General features: G+C 36.4%; 1 protein-coding gene across 3 annotated transcripts in view; it reads right to left on the bottom strand.

The window, feature by feature from the left end:
• wu:fj42b12 (uncharacterized protein LOC100005187 homolog) overlaps nucleotides 1-19557 on the bottom strand; it is a 39727-nt gene that overhangs the window by 13497 nt on the left and 6673 nt on the right. For 2 of the 3 annotated variants that reach the window (XM_056446096.1, XM_056446097.1), the window contains exons 3-8: nucleotides 18215-18290; nucleotides 18012-18114; nucleotides 17788-17881; nucleotides 13965-14076; nucleotides 11178-11284; nucleotides 10176-10217 (exon numbers count right to left, since the gene is read on the bottom strand). In XM_056446096.1, coding sequence (XP_056302071.1) covers nucleotides 10176-10217; nucleotides 11178-11284; nucleotides 13965-14076; nucleotides 17788-17881; nucleotides 18012-18114; nucleotides 18215-18290 — 534 coding nt within the window. The remainder of the gene's footprint in view (nucleotides 1-10175; nucleotides 10218-11177; nucleotides 11285-13964; nucleotides 14077-17787; nucleotides 17882-18011; nucleotides 18115-18214; nucleotides 18291-19557) is intronic. The other variant, XM_056446098.1, reaches the window with a different exon arrangement.

The raw sequence follows: 19557 nt of genomic DNA, 5'->3' as shown, positions 1-19557 counted from the left end.
TACACTAAATGTATATTCTACCATTAATTCTCTTACACACTCATACCTTCACACACACAAAGGCTGCGTAAACTAAGAAAACCTAATAGTGGTTATGAGTCTCTGAAAACAAAGGGGAAACACAACAGAAGTAATTCAAGTGGAAAGGACTTAAGCTTCAAAGCTACACATGCAAAACAATGTCTGTTTCCCATGCAAGTTCTCCGACAGGCCGTTTAAGACCCGCAAGGTCAACTGAGATCATTGGAGAAGATTTAAAACCATGAAAAACAGAAAGCAGACTGACCTAGGGGGATTTTTCTAATCATGCACAGGATAAAAAATGCACATACTGCACGGGTATCAAACGCCACAGCAGAACCTGCTAATCTTTGGATTCCACTTGGATTTATTGGGAATAAATCAGGAGTAAAATTGAAGCAATTTTTGTTTTGCTTTTGGTGTTGATTGTAGGGGTGTGTGATAATGGCAAATTATTTGGGGGATTTCTTTAATACCAATAATTATACAGTATTTAGAGTGTGTTTTGTGTTGGTAACTTTGCTAGTTAAGGCTTGTGATTGATTAAAAACTTCCACTAAAACTGACAGGCAATTCACTGAATCAGCCATTCAAATAACTCATTCATTATGACTGATTTATTTAGAAATTGATCTAGATGAATGGAACAATGAACCAGTAAATTACTCTATTACTTCAAAATATTAAGCAATGAAAGGTAGCAGTCTTGATCTGAGACCCAAAATGTTAATTTACAGGATTTATTTGGAACAATTTTAAGTTCAGGATAATGAGGAAATTACAAGTACACCTTGTAATGACTGGGCTATACAAGCACTTCTCATTTGTCTAAATGTGTTTGGTACAAGAACTAGATGAGTGAAGTTTGATGATAAACTGTTGCTTGACAATGCCTGGTCTAAAATATAAAAATAACACAGAAAACTTTAGATTTTTTGGTTTAACCACTTGCTTAGACATTATCACTCGATTGAATGGGCGTTATCAGTGGTTATCAGCTGATAGACATGGGCCAGAAGGGGCCTTCTGTGCCTACTGGTAGGCTTAGAAGGAAGTTATCATCCATCCAGACAGTTAATCAGCTATACTAATAGAGAAGACTCCAGATCCACATCTGTTTTTACATTATTGTGACTGTTGGGTTTAGAGTTATACATATACATATTTAGAAAATACAATTAATGGGAAATTTATAAAAATTATAAATAATTCTTGTTAACTTCCGGCCCCAGCTGTATGTGATCTATAGCTGATTAACCATGTGGATGGATGGTAACAGTCTTCTGAGCCTAGAAGAAGCCCATAACTATCAGCTGATAACCACTGATAAAGCCCACTCAATTGAGTGATAACATTCAAATCGTCTGATATACAAGTAGCTGAGTATGTCACTTACATAATTTAATATTTAATTTCCATAATCGAACATATTGCTAACATTATTTAGCATTTTAACATGTTGCCCTGAATTACCAAGTTCCTAACATGGTTAGCATATAGCAGGGGTGCCCAAACTCTGTCCTGGGGTCCGTTCTTTGTAAGTGAATTACTCAATTAGCTGCATTTGGTTATTGACGATTTGACACAATCCAGGATCATTTTGTTCTTCTAAACTCATGCGAGAGTTATTGTCATACAGTTCTGGTAGCTCAAACCTCGGGAGCAGGCTTATTTCATTGCTTTTCAAGCAAAGGTAATAACACAGTTTCGAATCCTGCCAGAATATGTTGAATTAAATTCATTACAGGCCGATAGTGTAGCCTTTGCAACATTACTGGCTAGACAACTAATTCTTATGAATATGAACAGCTCCTCCTTTTTATCTGCAATGGGTTTTTGATTTCTTACATGCTGTTCAAATGGAAAAGATTCGGTTCGCAATAAAACAAAAGCCAGAACTGTTCCAGAAAGTCTGGAGCCCTTTTCTAAACTTTTTTTAAGGAGACACCTATATCTTAATTGCCTTTTTTCCTTTCTTTTCTTTGTATAATTTATTTTATTATTTATTTAGTTTTTTTATTATTCTTATTTTTGTTATGTTATGTTTGTGTATGTTTGTGTATATACAGTATGTGGTATTTTACCTATATTTATATACATATTTGGTGTATAATTATGTTTTCCTGATCATTTCTTGTTTGGTGAATTGTATCAGTGCGTATTTACTAGGCAGCTTTACTAGGCTTTACTGCAGCTTTACTAGGCTTTCTAGAAACAACCATGCAGGGGGACGTTTCCCAAACAACGACGTAACTCATGGCTGAACTATCATAGTACAATGCACCATTTGGGAAAAGAGCGATGTAATGACGAGTGTTGCCTAAAACGCATAGTTTCTCTGTCGCAGATCCATCGCTTGAACCACGTTAATTATAATGTAAAATGCCCATAATGACACTCTAAACAGGGCTGAGTAACTACTACTTTAGAGAAAAACCCCATCATTTCTTTGTGCAAATTATATTGTTTTACACAAACACACATTTAAAATAAAATCCAATATTAGATTTGGTAAAAACATGCACTCGCTTTCCATATTAATTGAAATATATGTAAATGGCACATATAGAGCCTGTGTTTCCTTTACAAATATTATTGAGAACATTACATATTCTATTCTAAACCATAAAATCACTAACAAAAGCTAACACATATTCTAATCTCATATGTAAATCATATGAATAAATAAATAATAAGGGCTGTTTATTATAAAATGAAATGTAATATTTATTATGTATTAGAAATAAAAAAGCATACTTTAATAATAATATTAATAATATTAATGATGATGATAACGATTATTATTATTATTATGTGTGATGTTGTTTATTTACTTTTTTAAAAAGTCTACTTTTACAATTTGACACTTGTAAACCACAGCAGAAAGTTCTAAACAACAGGCCCATGTCATATACAGTACAGATACTTAATAATTAACCTACTATAAATTAAAACCATTAAGGTATGCTTTTTGTTTTCACAAGCTTTGGAGACGTAACATAAATTCTGCTTTTAAATAATAGGTCACCTATAGCTTTCGCCTTGAGACTGTTCAAAATGACATCAATGTTTTCAAAGTGCACTGCGAAGGGAGCACTATTGTAAACATGAAGATCGCTAAAACTGAACTGTAAAAATACTTTTAAAGCAAATTACACCTAAGAGAGATGACTTTAATGTTTTTTTATTTTTAATAATTCCAACTTTGAATGTTAGAATGTTCTAAATGAATAGGGCATAGGGGGGATAAGTGGGAATAATACACAGCCAGGAACTAAGTTTCTAACTGTAGTTGCGATGTTCAAGTTTGCGACACAGTTTGCGAATGTTCGTTGGAGTGACGGATTTGGGAAACGGCAAATCAACAAACTATGTTTGTAATGACGGAACTTACGAGCTTAGTTGGCTAATGATGGTTTAGGGAAACGCACCCCAGGTGAGTTGAGGCAAGTTAAAAATCTGCAGGACAAGGCCCTTCAAGACAGAGCTTGGACACCCCCGGCATATAGTATCTCCCAGCATGTTGCTAACAAGTTTAACACATTACTAGGATGTTGCTAGCATGATTTAATGCAGGGATGACCAACCCTGTTCCTGGAGATCTACCTTCCTGCAGATTTCAAGTTCAACACGTATTAAACATTCATTTTCTAAAGTCCCATTATAAAGTAAAGTTCAATCGTTTAATAACGTCCCTTTATTAATCAGGGGTTGCCACAGCGGAATGAACCGCCAACTTATCAAGCATTTGTTTTACGCAGCAGATGCCCTTCCAGCTGCAACCCATCACTGGGGAACACCCATACACACTCATACTCCACAGTCAATTTTAGCATACTTAACTCACCTGTACCACATGTCTTTGGACAGTGGGGGAAACCGGAGCACCCAGAGGAAACCCACGCGAACGCAGGGAGAACATGCAAACTCTACACAGAAATGCCAACTGACCCAGCCGGGGCTCAAACCAGCAACTTTCCTGCTGTGCGGCCAACGTGCTACTCACTGCACCACTGCGTCGCCCATATTAAACAGACCTGCTTGTAATTAATTATCCAGAGCTGTTCAGGTCCTAATTAGTTAGTTTGATCAGGGTTGAAGCTGAACTAGGAAGGTAGATCTCCAGGAACAGGGTTGAGCTCCCCTGATTTAACATGTTGATAGCATGGTGTAACTTGTTGTATGTTGCAAATATGAATTGTTGCGAATGTTCATTGACTTAAGGGATGTTAAAAAACTAAATCTAACAAAATCTAAGAATCACACAGTACTCAATTATTTTTTTTAAATGTATAAATAAATATGCATATTTATTCATTTATTTGTTTTTTGCCTGCTGTCTCAAATGTAAAAAACAATTTTGTGTTTAATAGATGTCTAATAGACATCTAAACGTAGACAGCTTGGCTAAAACAAGTCGAAACTTGGGCTGTTAGTGAAAATCTAATAGACATCTAAGAATAGCTCAAAACTAGACCAGTTGTCAAATAGACAGATTACAGAGACTTTATATGTGTATATGTGACTTTATATGTGTGACAGTCATTCATTTCTGTCTATTTGACGACTAGTCTAGTTTTGGCCTATTCTTAGACCTATTAGATTTTCACTGACAGCCCAAGTTTCACCTTGTTTTAGCCAAGACAACACATCTATTAGACATCTATTAGACATCTATTAGGCATCTTTTAAAAACAAACAATGCTTGCTAGGCTTTTTTATTTCTAAAATGACTGTTAAAACTAATTTAACTATAGGAAATATTGTATGAATACAAACCAGGCTTCCTCAAAAGCTAAGAGTACATACTGTACACATTGGTTGTGTAGTATAATTCACAAGACAGAAGATCTCAAATTGTTAACCCATGTATTAGGTAAAAATAAGTTCATATGTTGAACCTGCAAAAATGAACTTGAGGAAATCAGCCAATTAGGCTATAGTGAACTTAACATGTTCTTAAAATCTGCTTTATAGAGTTTAAAATCACAAGCAAAATTTTAGGACTTGACACATTGAAAAAATGACGAGCATCACATTTAACTGAATCTGAATTACAAGTACATTCAAACTATATCAGCTGTGAATTTATGACTTTGGCATACTTAGTCATTTTAACTGACATCTATTAACTTAGATGATAAAATATCACACACCCCTAGCGGATTGTAATGGACATTTTCTGACAAAATCCGAAGCACATGGAAGCCAAAGCAGGTTAACCAAAGAAAGGCAAACATTGAGCGAGACCACGCTGCCAGCATTTTGTGCTTGTATCGCACTTTCTTCCCTTCTTTCTTTATTTCTTTCTTTCTTTCTTTCTTTAAAAAAAAGAGCAACGTCAATTGAATCAAAATGGCAGCCGAAAGTACTGGGCAGCATCCGTTCTTACACAACATTTGCCTTTGGGCCACGAGCTGTGTCCGGTGTGCATGCCAATTCAGAGGAGGAAAATTTCATGAATAACAAAAGAGCAGATTTCTCAGACGTGTAAATCTGAAGACACAACAGAAGGGCGAGCAGTTCTATTGAGAAATCTGAAGAAAAAAAAACATATGCAACGAAAAACAACACACTAGTAAAGAAGAGATAAACAAGGAAGAGAAGTTAAGACAAGGGTACTACAGGAGCAGGAGTATACAAAAGGCCGTGATGAATATATCTATCTTACAGACAAGAAAAGGCACTTATGAAAAGAAGCCTAATCAATGGCGCTAATGATCAGAGTACTTGAGAATCAAACGCAGGCCTTCTGAATACTGCTTCCGCTTAAGAAAACAAGGCACTCCTTCCAATAAAATGTTTTTTGTTGAAATACCACTCTGTAGTGTGCCAGCCCAACACCTTCAGGAGTCCCTGTCCAATGTAAATGAAAATGTCAAATATGCCAAATAGTGGCAAACTGAAGGGGGGACAGTGTCAGTGGCCTGGCACCTCCGCGGAATTGTTCAGAAACACATGAAAAAGCAGGTCTATATTTGGAGTTGCTGACTATCAAACTTCGTGAGGTGCCAGGCAGAGTTTAGTCCCCGGCTCCAGTTTTGAGGCATTCTTTTTAAGGTTATGCACATTCACTGTTCTTCCCAAGAAGCTATCCAAGCAGAATACCCTACCAGTACAGAGATATATGGCAAAGGTGAGTGCTCACAGGTGGGGAGATGTCTTTATTTAGCCCAGCAATGCCCAACTGGCCACGTACAACGTGGCGGAGATTGACGCACAAGCACCATTTAGCCATATATCAATCTGTGTAAAAGCAGCCTTTTCGCAGTCTCCGACAAACGACACAGACTCGACGTCACTCATTTCCAATGGAAGATCATATGGGAGTTGTGTGTCAATTCTTCACACAGAATTTTGGTTGAGTGTATATATATTTTAATCTCTACATGGAATGGATGTTGTTTATTCCAATCAAAGCATATAGATGAGATTTACACATTTTCTTTCTCTATAGGGCCCTATGAGATCCAGTTTTTTTTATTCCAGTGTTTACTTTTATGAATAACTTTTTTTCCCAGATATTTTGATGGTTAAAATTAGATATGCACCAATATATTGGAAATAATCAATCTTCGTGTTTTTTAAAAGAATCGATTGTTTAAAAACCGCCAGTTATCAGAGGATACGTATATTGCCAATCAAAGGAAAAGAAGAAAACACATTAAATTCATACTGAACATACAGCTGTAGTCAGAATTATTAGCCCCCCTTTGAATTTATTTTTATTTTATAAATATTTCCCAAATGATGTTTAACGGAGCAAGGAAATTTTCACAGTATGTCTGATAATATTTTTTCTTCAGGAGAAAGTCTTATTTGTTTTATTTCGGCTAGAATAAAAGCAGTTTTTAATTTTTTAAACACCATTTTAAGGTCAAAATTATTAGCCCCGTTAAGCTAATTTTTTTCTATTGTCTACAGAACAAACCACTGTTATACAACACTTGCCTAATTACCCTAACCTGCCTAGTTAACCTAATTAACCTAGTTAAGCCTTTAAATGTCACTTTAAGCTGTATAGAAGTGTCTTGAAAAATATCTAGTCAAATATTATTTACTGTCATCATGGCAAAGATAAAATAAATCAGTTATTAAAACTATTATGTTTAGAAATGTGTTGAAAAAAATCTTCTCTCCATTAAACAGAAATTGGGGGAAAAAATAAACAGGGGGGCTAATAATTCAGAGGGGCTAATAATTCTGACATCGACTGTAAATTTGATTGAAATGATAACATTTCACAAGGTGAAACTTCCATTATTTTTATACATCTACTCTGATTATGCAGATATGCTTTTGTTTGTGGTGAGAGAAGTTCTTGTTTTTAAGAATTCAATTTTAATATAAATGAATAACCTCAAAAAGACATTCAAAATTTTGTCAAAGGGCACCCATTTCACTACTTTTACGAGATGTTCGATAAGCCTTTGGTGTCTCCAGAATGCGTCTGTAAAGTTTCAGCTCAAAATATCCATCAGATTACTTATCGTAGCCTCCAGAATCTGCCCATTTTGGTGTCTGAGTATACTGTAGCTGTTTTGTAGCGTGTCGCTTGAAATAAATTGAGCAGCTTCTCCCCCGCCTACCGTTCCCACATGCGTATCTGCTTCACATCAAGCGTTTCTTCAGATAAACAGCAGTCAGTGACAGAGACAGACTCGGATGATGCTGAAATACATCTCATTAGTCAAAAAACCAAGTTTGTTTCATGTATTTGTGGTGGAGTTTATTCAAGCCTTTCTAAAATGATGAGACTCACACGAATGCTGTTTGCAGTACACACTCACACACACACATATTAGTGTTTACTGACACCATGCGGCAGTGGTGATTATAGCGGTTAAGAATTACAGCGATTTTACAGACTTTATTACAAACATTCTCTGTTTTAAAATTTTTTTAAACTTATAAAAATTACAAAGAGTTGTAACAAGTATTATTATTCCAGTTTACTTGCAAAAAAAAGTTCTGGTGGGCCTCAAAATCACTGATTTGGATCCTATTTTAACATCAGGAAATTTAAAAAAAGAGACTTGTTGGATTTTAATCACTCCAATAAGACTGTGGCCACACTGTACCTACACACAGTTCTGTCCAAACAGCTTACAAAAGTAAATTTTAATCATAGGTGCCATTTAATGTTAATATGATGTATGCGTTTTCTGTTTATGACTGACACCAGTTCATTTTGATGGGAAACATCCATACACACTTACTCATACTTATACACTACAGACAATTTAGCCTTCCCAATTCACCTATACCGCATGTCTTTGGGGGAAAGCAGAGCACCCGGAGGAAACCCACGCGAACGCAGGGAGAACATGCAAACTCCACACAGAAACATCAACTGACCCAGCCGAGGGTCGAACCAGCGACCTTCTTGCTATGAGGCGACAGCACTACCTACTGCGCCACTGTGTTGCCCAGTTCATTTAAACCCAGGTAATTTATAAGTATTTTAAACAATCGTACAAAAACAGAACTGATATATTGATAAAATATCTGTATCAGCATCAGCAGATAATCAGCTGAGAATTTTAGCATTGATGCGTCTATAGCAGTAGGTACATCCCAAACTGCATACTTTTGCACTAATCTATGCCATTTTGTAGTATAAATAGTGTAAGTAGTGCATTCACACTGAAAACTCAAGAAAGAATAAGTGCATTTTAAATACTCTAATGATTTAATTATTCAACCGTTAAAATGAAGCGTGGAATGCTGGACACTTCACGCACTCAATGGCAGCTGCTTTGCTCGCGTAGCGGAAGGGGCGGAGCTTTCGGGAATTGACGTCGGATAATTTCATTTATTTTGTATTGTGAAAGCAAAATTCTCCTATGAGAGTGATTATAGCGCCTCCCGATGGTGAATGCGTTTCTACTCATGGCAGGTATTATTTAGTAGTTTGGTCATTTATTTTGCTAATTTGGCAACCGTCAAATGTCATCTGGGAAACGGTTTGAATTTCGGATTAGTACAAAAAAACATTAGTGATACATTTGGGTCGACACTATACACATATACTATTCTGTTAAGTGTGTAAGTGCAAAAATACATAGTGCATAGTGTATAGTGTGCCATTTGAGATGCAGCTAGTGTTTCTCAACCACATTCCTGGAAGACCACCTTGAAAGTCTCCTTAACCAAACACACCTGATATAGATCATCAGCTCCTTAGCAGAGACTGAAAGACCTGTAATTGGTGTGACAGACAAAGATGAGATCTAAAACATGCAGTGTTGGTGGTCCTCCAGGAACGTGGTTGAGAAACACTGCAGTCAAAAAGCACTTTCAATTAACCGAATAATTGGTATTGAATTTGACAGCAGTTTATTGGGATTTTAACCAAAATGTTAGTTCATAAAATTGACAAATGCTGAAAACAACACCATTTTAGGATTGATATTCACATACACAAGTTCACACGGAGATCTGAGTAGATGAACAGCAAATATTTTGCCAAACATTCTATGATCTTCTACAAATAATTCAATTTCATGACTGGATTCTGCGGTTTACTACATTACAGAAATCATCGGGCCCTACTAAAATCCTTCACACTATTTTTGTAGAATTGGTGATTTTGGATAAATATGAACACTTATATTCATTATTCTATAAATTATTATTTTAAAAAGACATATTTTCTCCAGCACTGCTACCATTAAAGTGGAGCACAATTTCATGAAGTCATGTGCGAGTGTCGGAGACGGTGAAAACGCGGCTTTCAAATTACAAGCAGTCAAATTTCTCATGGGTTTATGCCAGTAAGAAATAGTGGCTTGAGGGGGCAAGCTTTAATGAGACCTTAATTGACTTTTCATTACTGATCAAATGTGTTCATAATCAAGGCAGCGGCTATCAGAGATAGCACCTGTAACAAATTCACAATAGACTAGCTTAGGTACCCATTTACCTCTGGCGACAACAGAAAATGCAAAACAGCACATCTGATTCCTTGGGAGTGCGCGGGTATGGAGTAAGTTTCTTGAGGCCCCTATCCTAAAAGTCTGATAGATGAAGGGGGAAATCAAAAGAAAATCAGGGACGGGGAAGGGAGGATGATGGTCTATGGGGTGAGGCGTGAATGAGAGAGATCAGGGTGAAGCCACATGAGAGAAACTGAGATGAAATGCACCACTAACCTGTGAGAGATCTGGGATGTCAACCTGATCAATTCCAACTTGCTGTGACACAAAAGAAAAACAAAAAGGAAGGGAGGGAGAACGGAAAAACAAAACGTGAAACCAAACGGTAAAAAAGAGAAAGAAGGAAAGAAATAAAACGAGGCAACGTGGAGAAGGGAGAAAGAAGAATTGAGAAAAAGAGCCATTACTCCATGCAGTGTATGAAGAAATCAAAAAAATCAAAGAGAGAGAGAGAGAGAGAGAGAGGTTATGGACGACACACAGACATTGAGGTTGGTGGGTAGTGGAGATGGTCAATGAGAAGACACTTGAGTAGGTCAATGGTGAGGTTTTTAACATGACTTAGGTGAGAAACATCCAAAAGAAACACACAACTAATGTTGACTTTGGAAAAGAAGACAAGAAAAACAAATGGCATACACACATTGTTATACAAAGAAAGAAATGTGCTCTTAAAGTCAACTTTAGTCAGTTTTTGGATAGCACTTCACCCTTTTCCTAAAGAGTCATATTATTCAGCCAGAAAGCAAAAATCAAAAGGATAGAAAACAAAACTCAAGAAGGATGTGCTTAGCATTTCTTTACCCCAAATATAGTCCTCAAAATAATAGACAAAAGTATAAACGGCTAAATCCAACCATCACACACTGGCACAGTTGTCAAAAAAACATCTAGTTTAGTAAGTGAGGATCATATTTCAGATTAGCTTATCAATTACTCGACCGTTATTCAACAACTGTGCCTGTATCCGAACTGCAAAACAACACTTTACAGGACTGTGGTCATAGCTCTGTTCTTGCTGTTGTTGAGAGGGACAGATAGATAGAGAGACTTTCTGCTAAGGCATGCAGTGCAGGCACCAGAACAGGCAGCATGAGGGGGGGACCTCTGATACAGGTTCTTGGACCAAAAGGCAAGAAGGGACACTTAGCAAAAAAGGGGCCTGAATAAGATGAGCCCGACCATCCCATGCACGGAACAAATCTGGAGACGTTTTACCTCGGCCACCTTGAGAAACTCGGAGAGCTTGGTCATCCTGACGAGAAACCTCTTGTATATTTCCAGCGCCTCTTTGCATTGATTCTTCTTCATATTAAAATATTTCTCTATGGAGGGAAGAACAAAAGGGCATTAGGTGAGTTGTTTTAAAGGGCACCTATTTTACCCCTTTTCAAGTTTTAGTCATTTGTGTCTCCAGAATGGGTCTGTAAAGTTTCAGCTCAAAATAATGATCAGATTATTTATTCTACCTTTCAGAATAATGGATTTTCTGCTCTGAACACAATGAAGCAGGTTTTGTTGCCTGTGCCTTTAGTGCTAGTTCTACTGCTCCCTCATGCCTCTCAGAGTGTGCCTCAATCTCCGCCTCGGGTGCATCAGATAAACAGCACAGTGACAGACATGAAGGAAGCAGATCTCATGTTACGTTTGGGAGAAATACTACAGTAAGAACTTTCCCAATGATTATTCGATGTATTTGTTGTGGAGTTAATTCAAGCCTTTCTGCAATGATGAGTCACACACAATGTCGTTCACAATGTCGACACAATGTCAGTCAATTCGGTGGGTGGGGATACTGCACTCCTACATCACATTGCGGTCTGCCTCAAAATCGGAGAGATTTGGATCCTATTTCAACTTATATTACAAAAAAGAGACATAATTCTATCACTCCAATATGACTGAGGACACACTATACCTACACACGGTTCTGTCCAAACAGCTTCCAAAAGACAATTTTTCATCATAGGTGCCTTTTAATACAGCCCCTAATCCAAAAATGGATGAGGAAGTGTTAAATGTAATTAAATTCTCTGATTTCAGTGACAAAAATTACAAAGAGAGACGACAAGGATGAATCCGTCTTATACCCAAACATGAATCGCTTGTTCACCTGCTCATTGTGGACGGTTTTTATTTTTTTCAAATATATTTTACAACCTCTTTACCTTTATTTAGCCTTTGTTACAACTTTTATGGAGTGTGTTGCAGCCAAAAAAAATATTTATAGAAATTTATTTTGTTTCAGAACATCCTTGTACTTTGGTCAATTAAATAACAAGAAATAAAATTCAATAAATTAAAATACTTTATAAATTAGTATTGGCAAATTCATAATATAAAATTAATATAAATTTGTTCATCTTTGGAACAAATCACACTCTCTAAACCTCCATAGACAGTAGGGCTCGTTGAAAGTTCAGAAAAGGAACCGGTGGTCCAATGGAAATATTATGAAAATACAAAAGTACTTTTGTGCATGCATAAAACCCAAAAAATGACTTAATTCCAAAGTTACTTCTCCTCAGTGTCAGTATATTGTGCACATACACAAGCACTGTGCAGTGACGTATAGTGCCATGATACATGCACAAGCTTCCTTTTTTTTTCCTATTTGAAACAAACCACAGGCACATCTGAAGTATAGATCAGCAGTCAACATGCACAAATGTCTCATAAACATGCATAATATACTGACACTGAGGAGAAGAAGCTGTTGAATAAAGTCATCACTATTGATATTCCGACTGAAACCCTGAAGGCATATAGTTTGTTTTTAGGATATTTTTTGGTTTAAACAAGTCAGGAACCTTGCTGTTTTTCTGTCAGATTTTACCTAAAATATCTTAATTTTTGTTCCAAAGACAAACAAAGGGTATTGGAACAACATGAGGATGAATAAACAACATCATTTTAATTTTAGGGTGAACTAACACAATACCAAATGGCAGATTCTTGATTTTCTTAACACAACTTAAAACAGTGTTCCTATCTACAAAGGTATTACACCCAAACATGAATCAGTACTTCACCTGCACATGGTGGACAGTTTTTTCAAATATATTTTACAACCTCTTTACCTTTATTAAACATTTGTTACAACTTTTATGGAGTGTGTTGCAGCCAAAAAAATACATTAAAAAAATATTTCTATTAATTTATTTTGATGGTGAAAACATTGGACATTTTTTTCCTTGTACTTTTGTCAATTAAAAAATGAGAAATGAGAATTAATGGGTAAGTTCATCCAAAAATTAGAATATTAATTACTCACCCTTACGTTGTGAAAACCCCTGAGACCTTTGTTCATCTTTGGAACAAAATTAAGATATTTGAGATGAAATTCGAGAGCTCTCTGAACCTCCGTAGACAGTAAGGCTCGTTGAAAGTCCAGAAAAGAACTGGCATTCCAGTGGAAATATATATACTTTTGTGCACACATAAAACAAAAATAATGACTTAATTCCAAAGTTTCGGCTCCTCAGTGTCAGTATATTGTGCACATACACAAGCACTGTGCAGTGACGTAAACCACCCGGATATGTGCACGAGCTTCTTCTATTTGAAACAAACCACAGGCACATCTGAAGTATAGGTCAGCAGTCAACATGCACAAATGTCTCATAAACATGTGCAATATACTGACGCTGAGGGGAAAATGCTGTTGAATAAAGTCATTATTTTTGTTTAATGTGCAGACTATTAATATTCCGATTGAAACCCTGAAGGCATTTGGTCTGTTTTTTTAGATATTTTCTGGTTCCTACTCTGGATTTTGAACAAGCCGGGAACCTTGCTGTCTTTCTGTCAGATTTTACCTAAAATATCTTCATTTTTGTTTCGAATACAATCAGAGGGGATTGGAATGACATGAGAGTGAGTAGATAATAACATCATTTTAGTATTAAGGTGAACTAACACTTTACCAAATGTCAGATTCTTGATTTCCTTAACATAAGTTGAACCAGAGTTTTACTTTTGCACTTTGAACTTTTGAAGTTTTACCTAGCAGATTAATGACTCCCTCATTGTAAGCAGCAAAGATGCGGATCGAGTCCTTGAAGAGCAGCGTGAAGGCACAATTGATCACTCCATTGGTCAGTTCAGTAGAGCTGGCCTACAGGAAAGAGCAAAGTCACAAATGTAATCAAAACTGCACCCTTTAAATATCAACTTGCAGCATTTCTGCATTCCTACAAGGCATATATAAATCATCAAGCAATATCATGCCTTTCAAACACCTACTGATGTTGGCTAGATCTGAAGTGAAACATAAAGGGAAGCTGCAAGTAAAAATCTCAGTGATTCAAAGGGTTTAAATCTAATTGAACATTTCTGTTTTCTCCAAGAGGGGGTTGGTGTAAAATCACACTGGTATAAATTCAAGCAAGAGTCAACAAAATGAAGATACATTAATCAATTGTTTATAGATTTCATCGAATTTGATATCTGGTATGTCCATATTTTGCAGCAATTACAGCAGCATGTGAAATACACCTAGCGTGTTCTATGTTTTGTAAGGAAAATTACTTAAATCTCCTTATGATGGCTTTATTCTATGGTTTATAGAGCATAATGTTGACTTTGTAGATTTTATTCATTCATTCATTTGGGTATTGTAACAGCCAATTCAACAAAAACAACTGAAAACGTCAAATATGACAAGCGTTTACAGTTTTGGACACCACTGAACATTTATAAAAGTAGATTACACCGAAAAATAATAAACAGACAACAATGCGAATAAATAATAAGTAGTAAACAGCAATGATAGTTTTATAATGATATATGCATAATGTGCAACTTATATAAATGCTTAACGAAATAAAGTAAGATAAGACTCCAGAAAAGCATGTGAGATCGTAAGACTGAAGTACTGGTACAAAACCAATCAATGTTTAAGCTCAGATATTCATGTACTTACGATAAACCAGTAATAGTTTACAATACCAGTACATAATGATGCGTTAATATGTAAACTAAACATTACTTTCATTATTCATAAACATTACTTACTTTATTTTCAACTAATGAAGAGTTAATAATGCATGCGCTACTCATGAATTAACTTTAACTACAACATGAGTCACATGAGTTCATGTTTAAATAACAGCTACCTTAATTACTTGTTAGTACATGCTTGCCTGTTAATTAATGTATTAATTACTACATTAATTTATGCTTAATTTAACCATGAACTCTTGATATGTTAATGTAGAATTATATCATGACTTTACTTGGAGGGGCACATCATCATTAACCCATTCTTAACTACTCACAAACTCCTTATGCACATCCGTCTAGTGCATTTACACTGAATAACAATAGACAAGTGTTCTGACAACATCAACATGAACACTTTAAACAACCGAGTTCATGAGTAGTTAGGATGAGTTAAAGATGCTGTGCCCCTACAAGTAAAGTCATGACATAAACATACATTAACAGCTCATGTTGGTTGCATTTAGCTTAAACATAAATGTTAATTAATCTATTAATTAACACCATGTACTAGCAAGTAATTAAGATAGCCGTTATTCAAACATGAGCTCATGTGACTCATGTTGTAGTTAAAGTTAGTTCATGATTAGTGTGTGCCTTAATTCATCATTAATTCATAATAAAGTAATGTTTAGTTTAGATATTAACACATCATTATTCATGTAATGTTAGTGTAAATTGTTACCGTTAAACCTACAATAATGCCACTTAACCCTTTGATGCATATAAACACAATGACATGATTAGAACATTCAGTGTATCATGTGATCAGCTGCTAAATTCAAATCTGCTTTGCTGTTATGGCTGACACACAGATATGAATCACGATTTATCCGTGTTTATTTTTATTATTTTTAGACATTTAAAAACACAAGTACTAGCAAAACATAATCATACTTATGTAAAATACATACTGATGAATATGGAGGTCATCCATTATTAAACATAATCTGACATCCTTTTTTCAATGATGCACAGGTTATGGCGGTGTCCGTCAAACCATCACAGATCATAATTTTTAAGCTGTTTAAATGATTTATTAATTTTGTTGATTAAATCAATTAAATTGTTGATTAAATTAGTTAGTCAAGATTTGCAGAACATGTAAAAACGTATGTTCTATGTAGGGATGGTTAACAGGGTTATTACCCTCAAGTGGTTCCATTCCAAACCTTTATATGTTTTTATTTGAAGAAGATATTTTAAAGAAAGCTGGACTTGTGTAACCATTGATTTTCATCATAGAAGCAATACTGTGAATACTATGCATAGATATTTACATTAGATGCCGCCTATGCCGCTGTTGTCTATTTGAAGGAATGCGTATATGCAATTGAGCCGCCATTTTATTACATGGTATCGCTCCTTGGAAATGAATGTGGGACCAAGGTTCAGTGGAGGACTGGCCATCCAGAGCCAGAGATATATAAACATATATACATATAGCTATGATTAGGAGTTTTCCCGGTGGTCACTATGCAAATATTTACTTTAAATTAGGAAAATTATAATTTTACATCACTTTTCTACAGCGATGGATAAGTGCTCACACCGGAATTCCTGACAACGAGCTTGTGTTTGTGTGCATGGAAATGTATTATCCTTCCTCCATGTTATATTTGATCTAATCCATGTCCTGAAACACGCCCTCTCCTGCTGTCATTTCTCATTCTAATGAAGGGATCGATTCGTTTGTGAATGAATCTCCGTTATGAACAACTTGTTCACTTAGCCGACAATAAAACAAGTTTCTGGCACCGCAGCGTCTTGTTGTCATACTACATTTACATTGTTTGCTTATTTTATTCAACAAAACTAGGATAAGCCTAGTATTTAGTGCGGGTTGGTGCTACTTTGCCTTATAGTCAGTGCAGTAAGAGACTATTATCATCAATACTTGTTTAGCACAATAGTTCGTAACATACAAAAAACGTAAAAAACTAAATCTTACCTAAGAACTGTTTTGCCTTTGTGCTTTTTTTTGTTCAGCCATTACTACACCCGTACACAGTGCAAAAATCCAGCATCTTCACATTGGCTTTAGTCTTGACTAGTGTGGTTGAATGACATTTGTCCTTGGAGCACTGTAGGCACCGCTATTAATGCTTGCTCAGGGTCCGTATGCGGTATCTAGTGTATATATCTATGAATACTATGAAAGTCAATAGTTCCAACATTTTTCAAAATATCTTCTTTTTGTGTTCAACAGAAGAAAGACACTCATAAAGGGTTGAAACAAGTATAGGGGGAGAAAATTATAACAGAAATTTCATTTTTAGGTGAACTACCCCTTTAAATCATCAGAGCTGCATGTGCCACAAGATAAACTTAATGTATCAGCATGGACACTGCGTTCTTGATAAATGTCACATTAAAAAACTCAGACAGGGGGTCAGCGGGAAACATTCATTCACTTTCCTTTGACTTAGTCCCTTTATTCATCAGGGGGCGCCACAGCGGAATGAACCACCAATTTATCCAGCATATGTTTTACACTGTTGATGCCCTTCCAGCTGCAACCCAGTACTGGGAAGCACCCATACACACTCATTCACACACATACACTACGACCAATTTAGTTTATTCAATTCACCTATAGCGCATGTCTTTGGACTGTGGGGGAAACCAGAGAACCCGGAGCAAAATGACATGAACACGGGGAGAACATGCAAACTCCATACAGAAATGCCAACTGAACCAGCCGGGACTCGAAACAGCGACCTACTTGCTGTGAGGCGACAGTTCTAACCACTAAGCCACCATGTCGCCCCAGTGCAAAACATTTCAATGTAATTGTTTTATTCACAAACAGTCTTATTTTGCGTACCTCAAAGTCCAAAAGGGCATCGAGCTGATTCTGAGTGATAGGTAGAGTCTTCATCAGCTTCTCTATGCTCATGGTGCGCATCACTCCATCAGTCCTGTGCACAACATTTCATGACAGGGAGAGGTTAAACATAGCTCAACCCGAATAGTCTACAACTTCCAAAGATGCTGTTCTGTAATGTGGCCACTTGATTATGGGACATTTCCCCAGAGCAGATGTCTCACCCTCTCTTCATCTTGGTGAAATCAGCTGCGACGAGTCTGTAGGACAGAGCCCTCTCGGTCAGATACCTGCTGTAGCGTCTAATGTAGATGGACATATCATAACCTAGAAGAGATGTTCAACAGTACAAGTCTTTAGACCATTTGCAGCTTCGCATGCTGCACAAATCTGATGCAGTGAATGCATTATTCATGATAAAACATACCTTGTAATGCGCCTTTATCTACGAAATTATTCAAGTTAAAGAGTGTGCTTCTTGATGCAAGGTACTGGATAAACCTCTGGATGATCAAATGTAAGAGAAAAACAAACAGCAGGGTGGTCAGTAAAGCATACTGAGAAGAAAAACAATAAGGGAGTGTAGTTTGATGACAAACTTGACAAATCCAGACTTAAAATTTTAAACTTCTTTGTTTGAAGGTTTAACTCAAAGAGAAGTGTGGGAAAGTTGAATAAAATGAATGTTTTGACCATGTTTTACCACATGGTTTACATGTTTTAGCATTTTGCTAGCTCATGTTTCTAACATGTTTTAAAATTGTATTCATTAGGATGGCTGCGTCCGAAATTGCATACTTCCATACTATATCGTAAGCTAAAAACAAAATGCAAGCCGAGTAGTATGTCCAAATTCATAGAATTTGAAAAACAGTATGCGAGGAGTACTAGGATGACCTACTACTTCCAGCAAGACTCTGAAGTGCACATCTGATGCACGCTGCGCTATCCCATGACGCACCACGAGAGAATTCATGACTGGCAGTGAAGCGATGCAACTCACACAGCTAGGTCATGTGATCATGACAAAATGGTGGATGTACATCCGAGTTTCATTCATACTGCTCACTGTATAGCAGTGGTTCCCAACCTTTTTTTGCCTGAGACCTCCTTTTCCCCTGGAAAATATTGTAAGGCCCCCCTCCACATGTAATGATATTATCACTTTTCAAACAAACAGTATGTTTATTACTATATCGAGATATGTTTATGCACAAATAATAGCCTAATGTAAAATATAAAAGCAAAACATCAGTAGGCCACTTGTAACTGAAAATCGTAAGCCTTTGGCCTTTAAATTGGCCATATATATTAGTTGCCATTTTTTTACAATTTACTTGTCAGCAGCTATGACGTCCCTCATCGCATTTTGGGTGTGTGTCAATTCTTTTGCCCTGCACTCAAAAATGCTCTGGGCTTGTCGCGGTATTGAGGATGAGTCGTCTGCAAATGTCTTAATTCGGCCTCATGCAATAGTTAGCAAGAACTTTGGTGCAGATAATGCACTGTGGCTGGGTCACTGACTCTTTGCTTCGAGAAAATGGAATAAAACCATAGTGCAGGTGATTATCTTGATATTTCCTGCATTTCGTGTTCCCAGTATTGCTAGTGCTGCAACCCGAAATGTTTGGATCTTTCTTATCTGGGTCTAGTATGCTTGGGTCATTAGTATTACTGTAGCTGCTGAAGGTGAATCAGTAAGACTCAATCTTTTTTGTGGAGGACAAATTACTAATTTGTCCATTTTTAAGTCAGCCAGGGGATAAAATG

The sequence above is a fragment of the Danio aesculapii genome, chromosome 21 (assembly GCF_903798145.1).
Source record: "Danio aesculapii chromosome 21, fDanAes4.1, whole genome shotgun sequence".
Taxonomy (NCBI): Eukaryota; Metazoa; Chordata; class Actinopteri; order Cypriniformes; family Danionidae; genus Danio; species Danio aesculapii.
The sequence above is the reverse complement of the archived record's forward strand: the minus strand, read 5'-3'. Positions and strand labels throughout refer to the sequence as shown.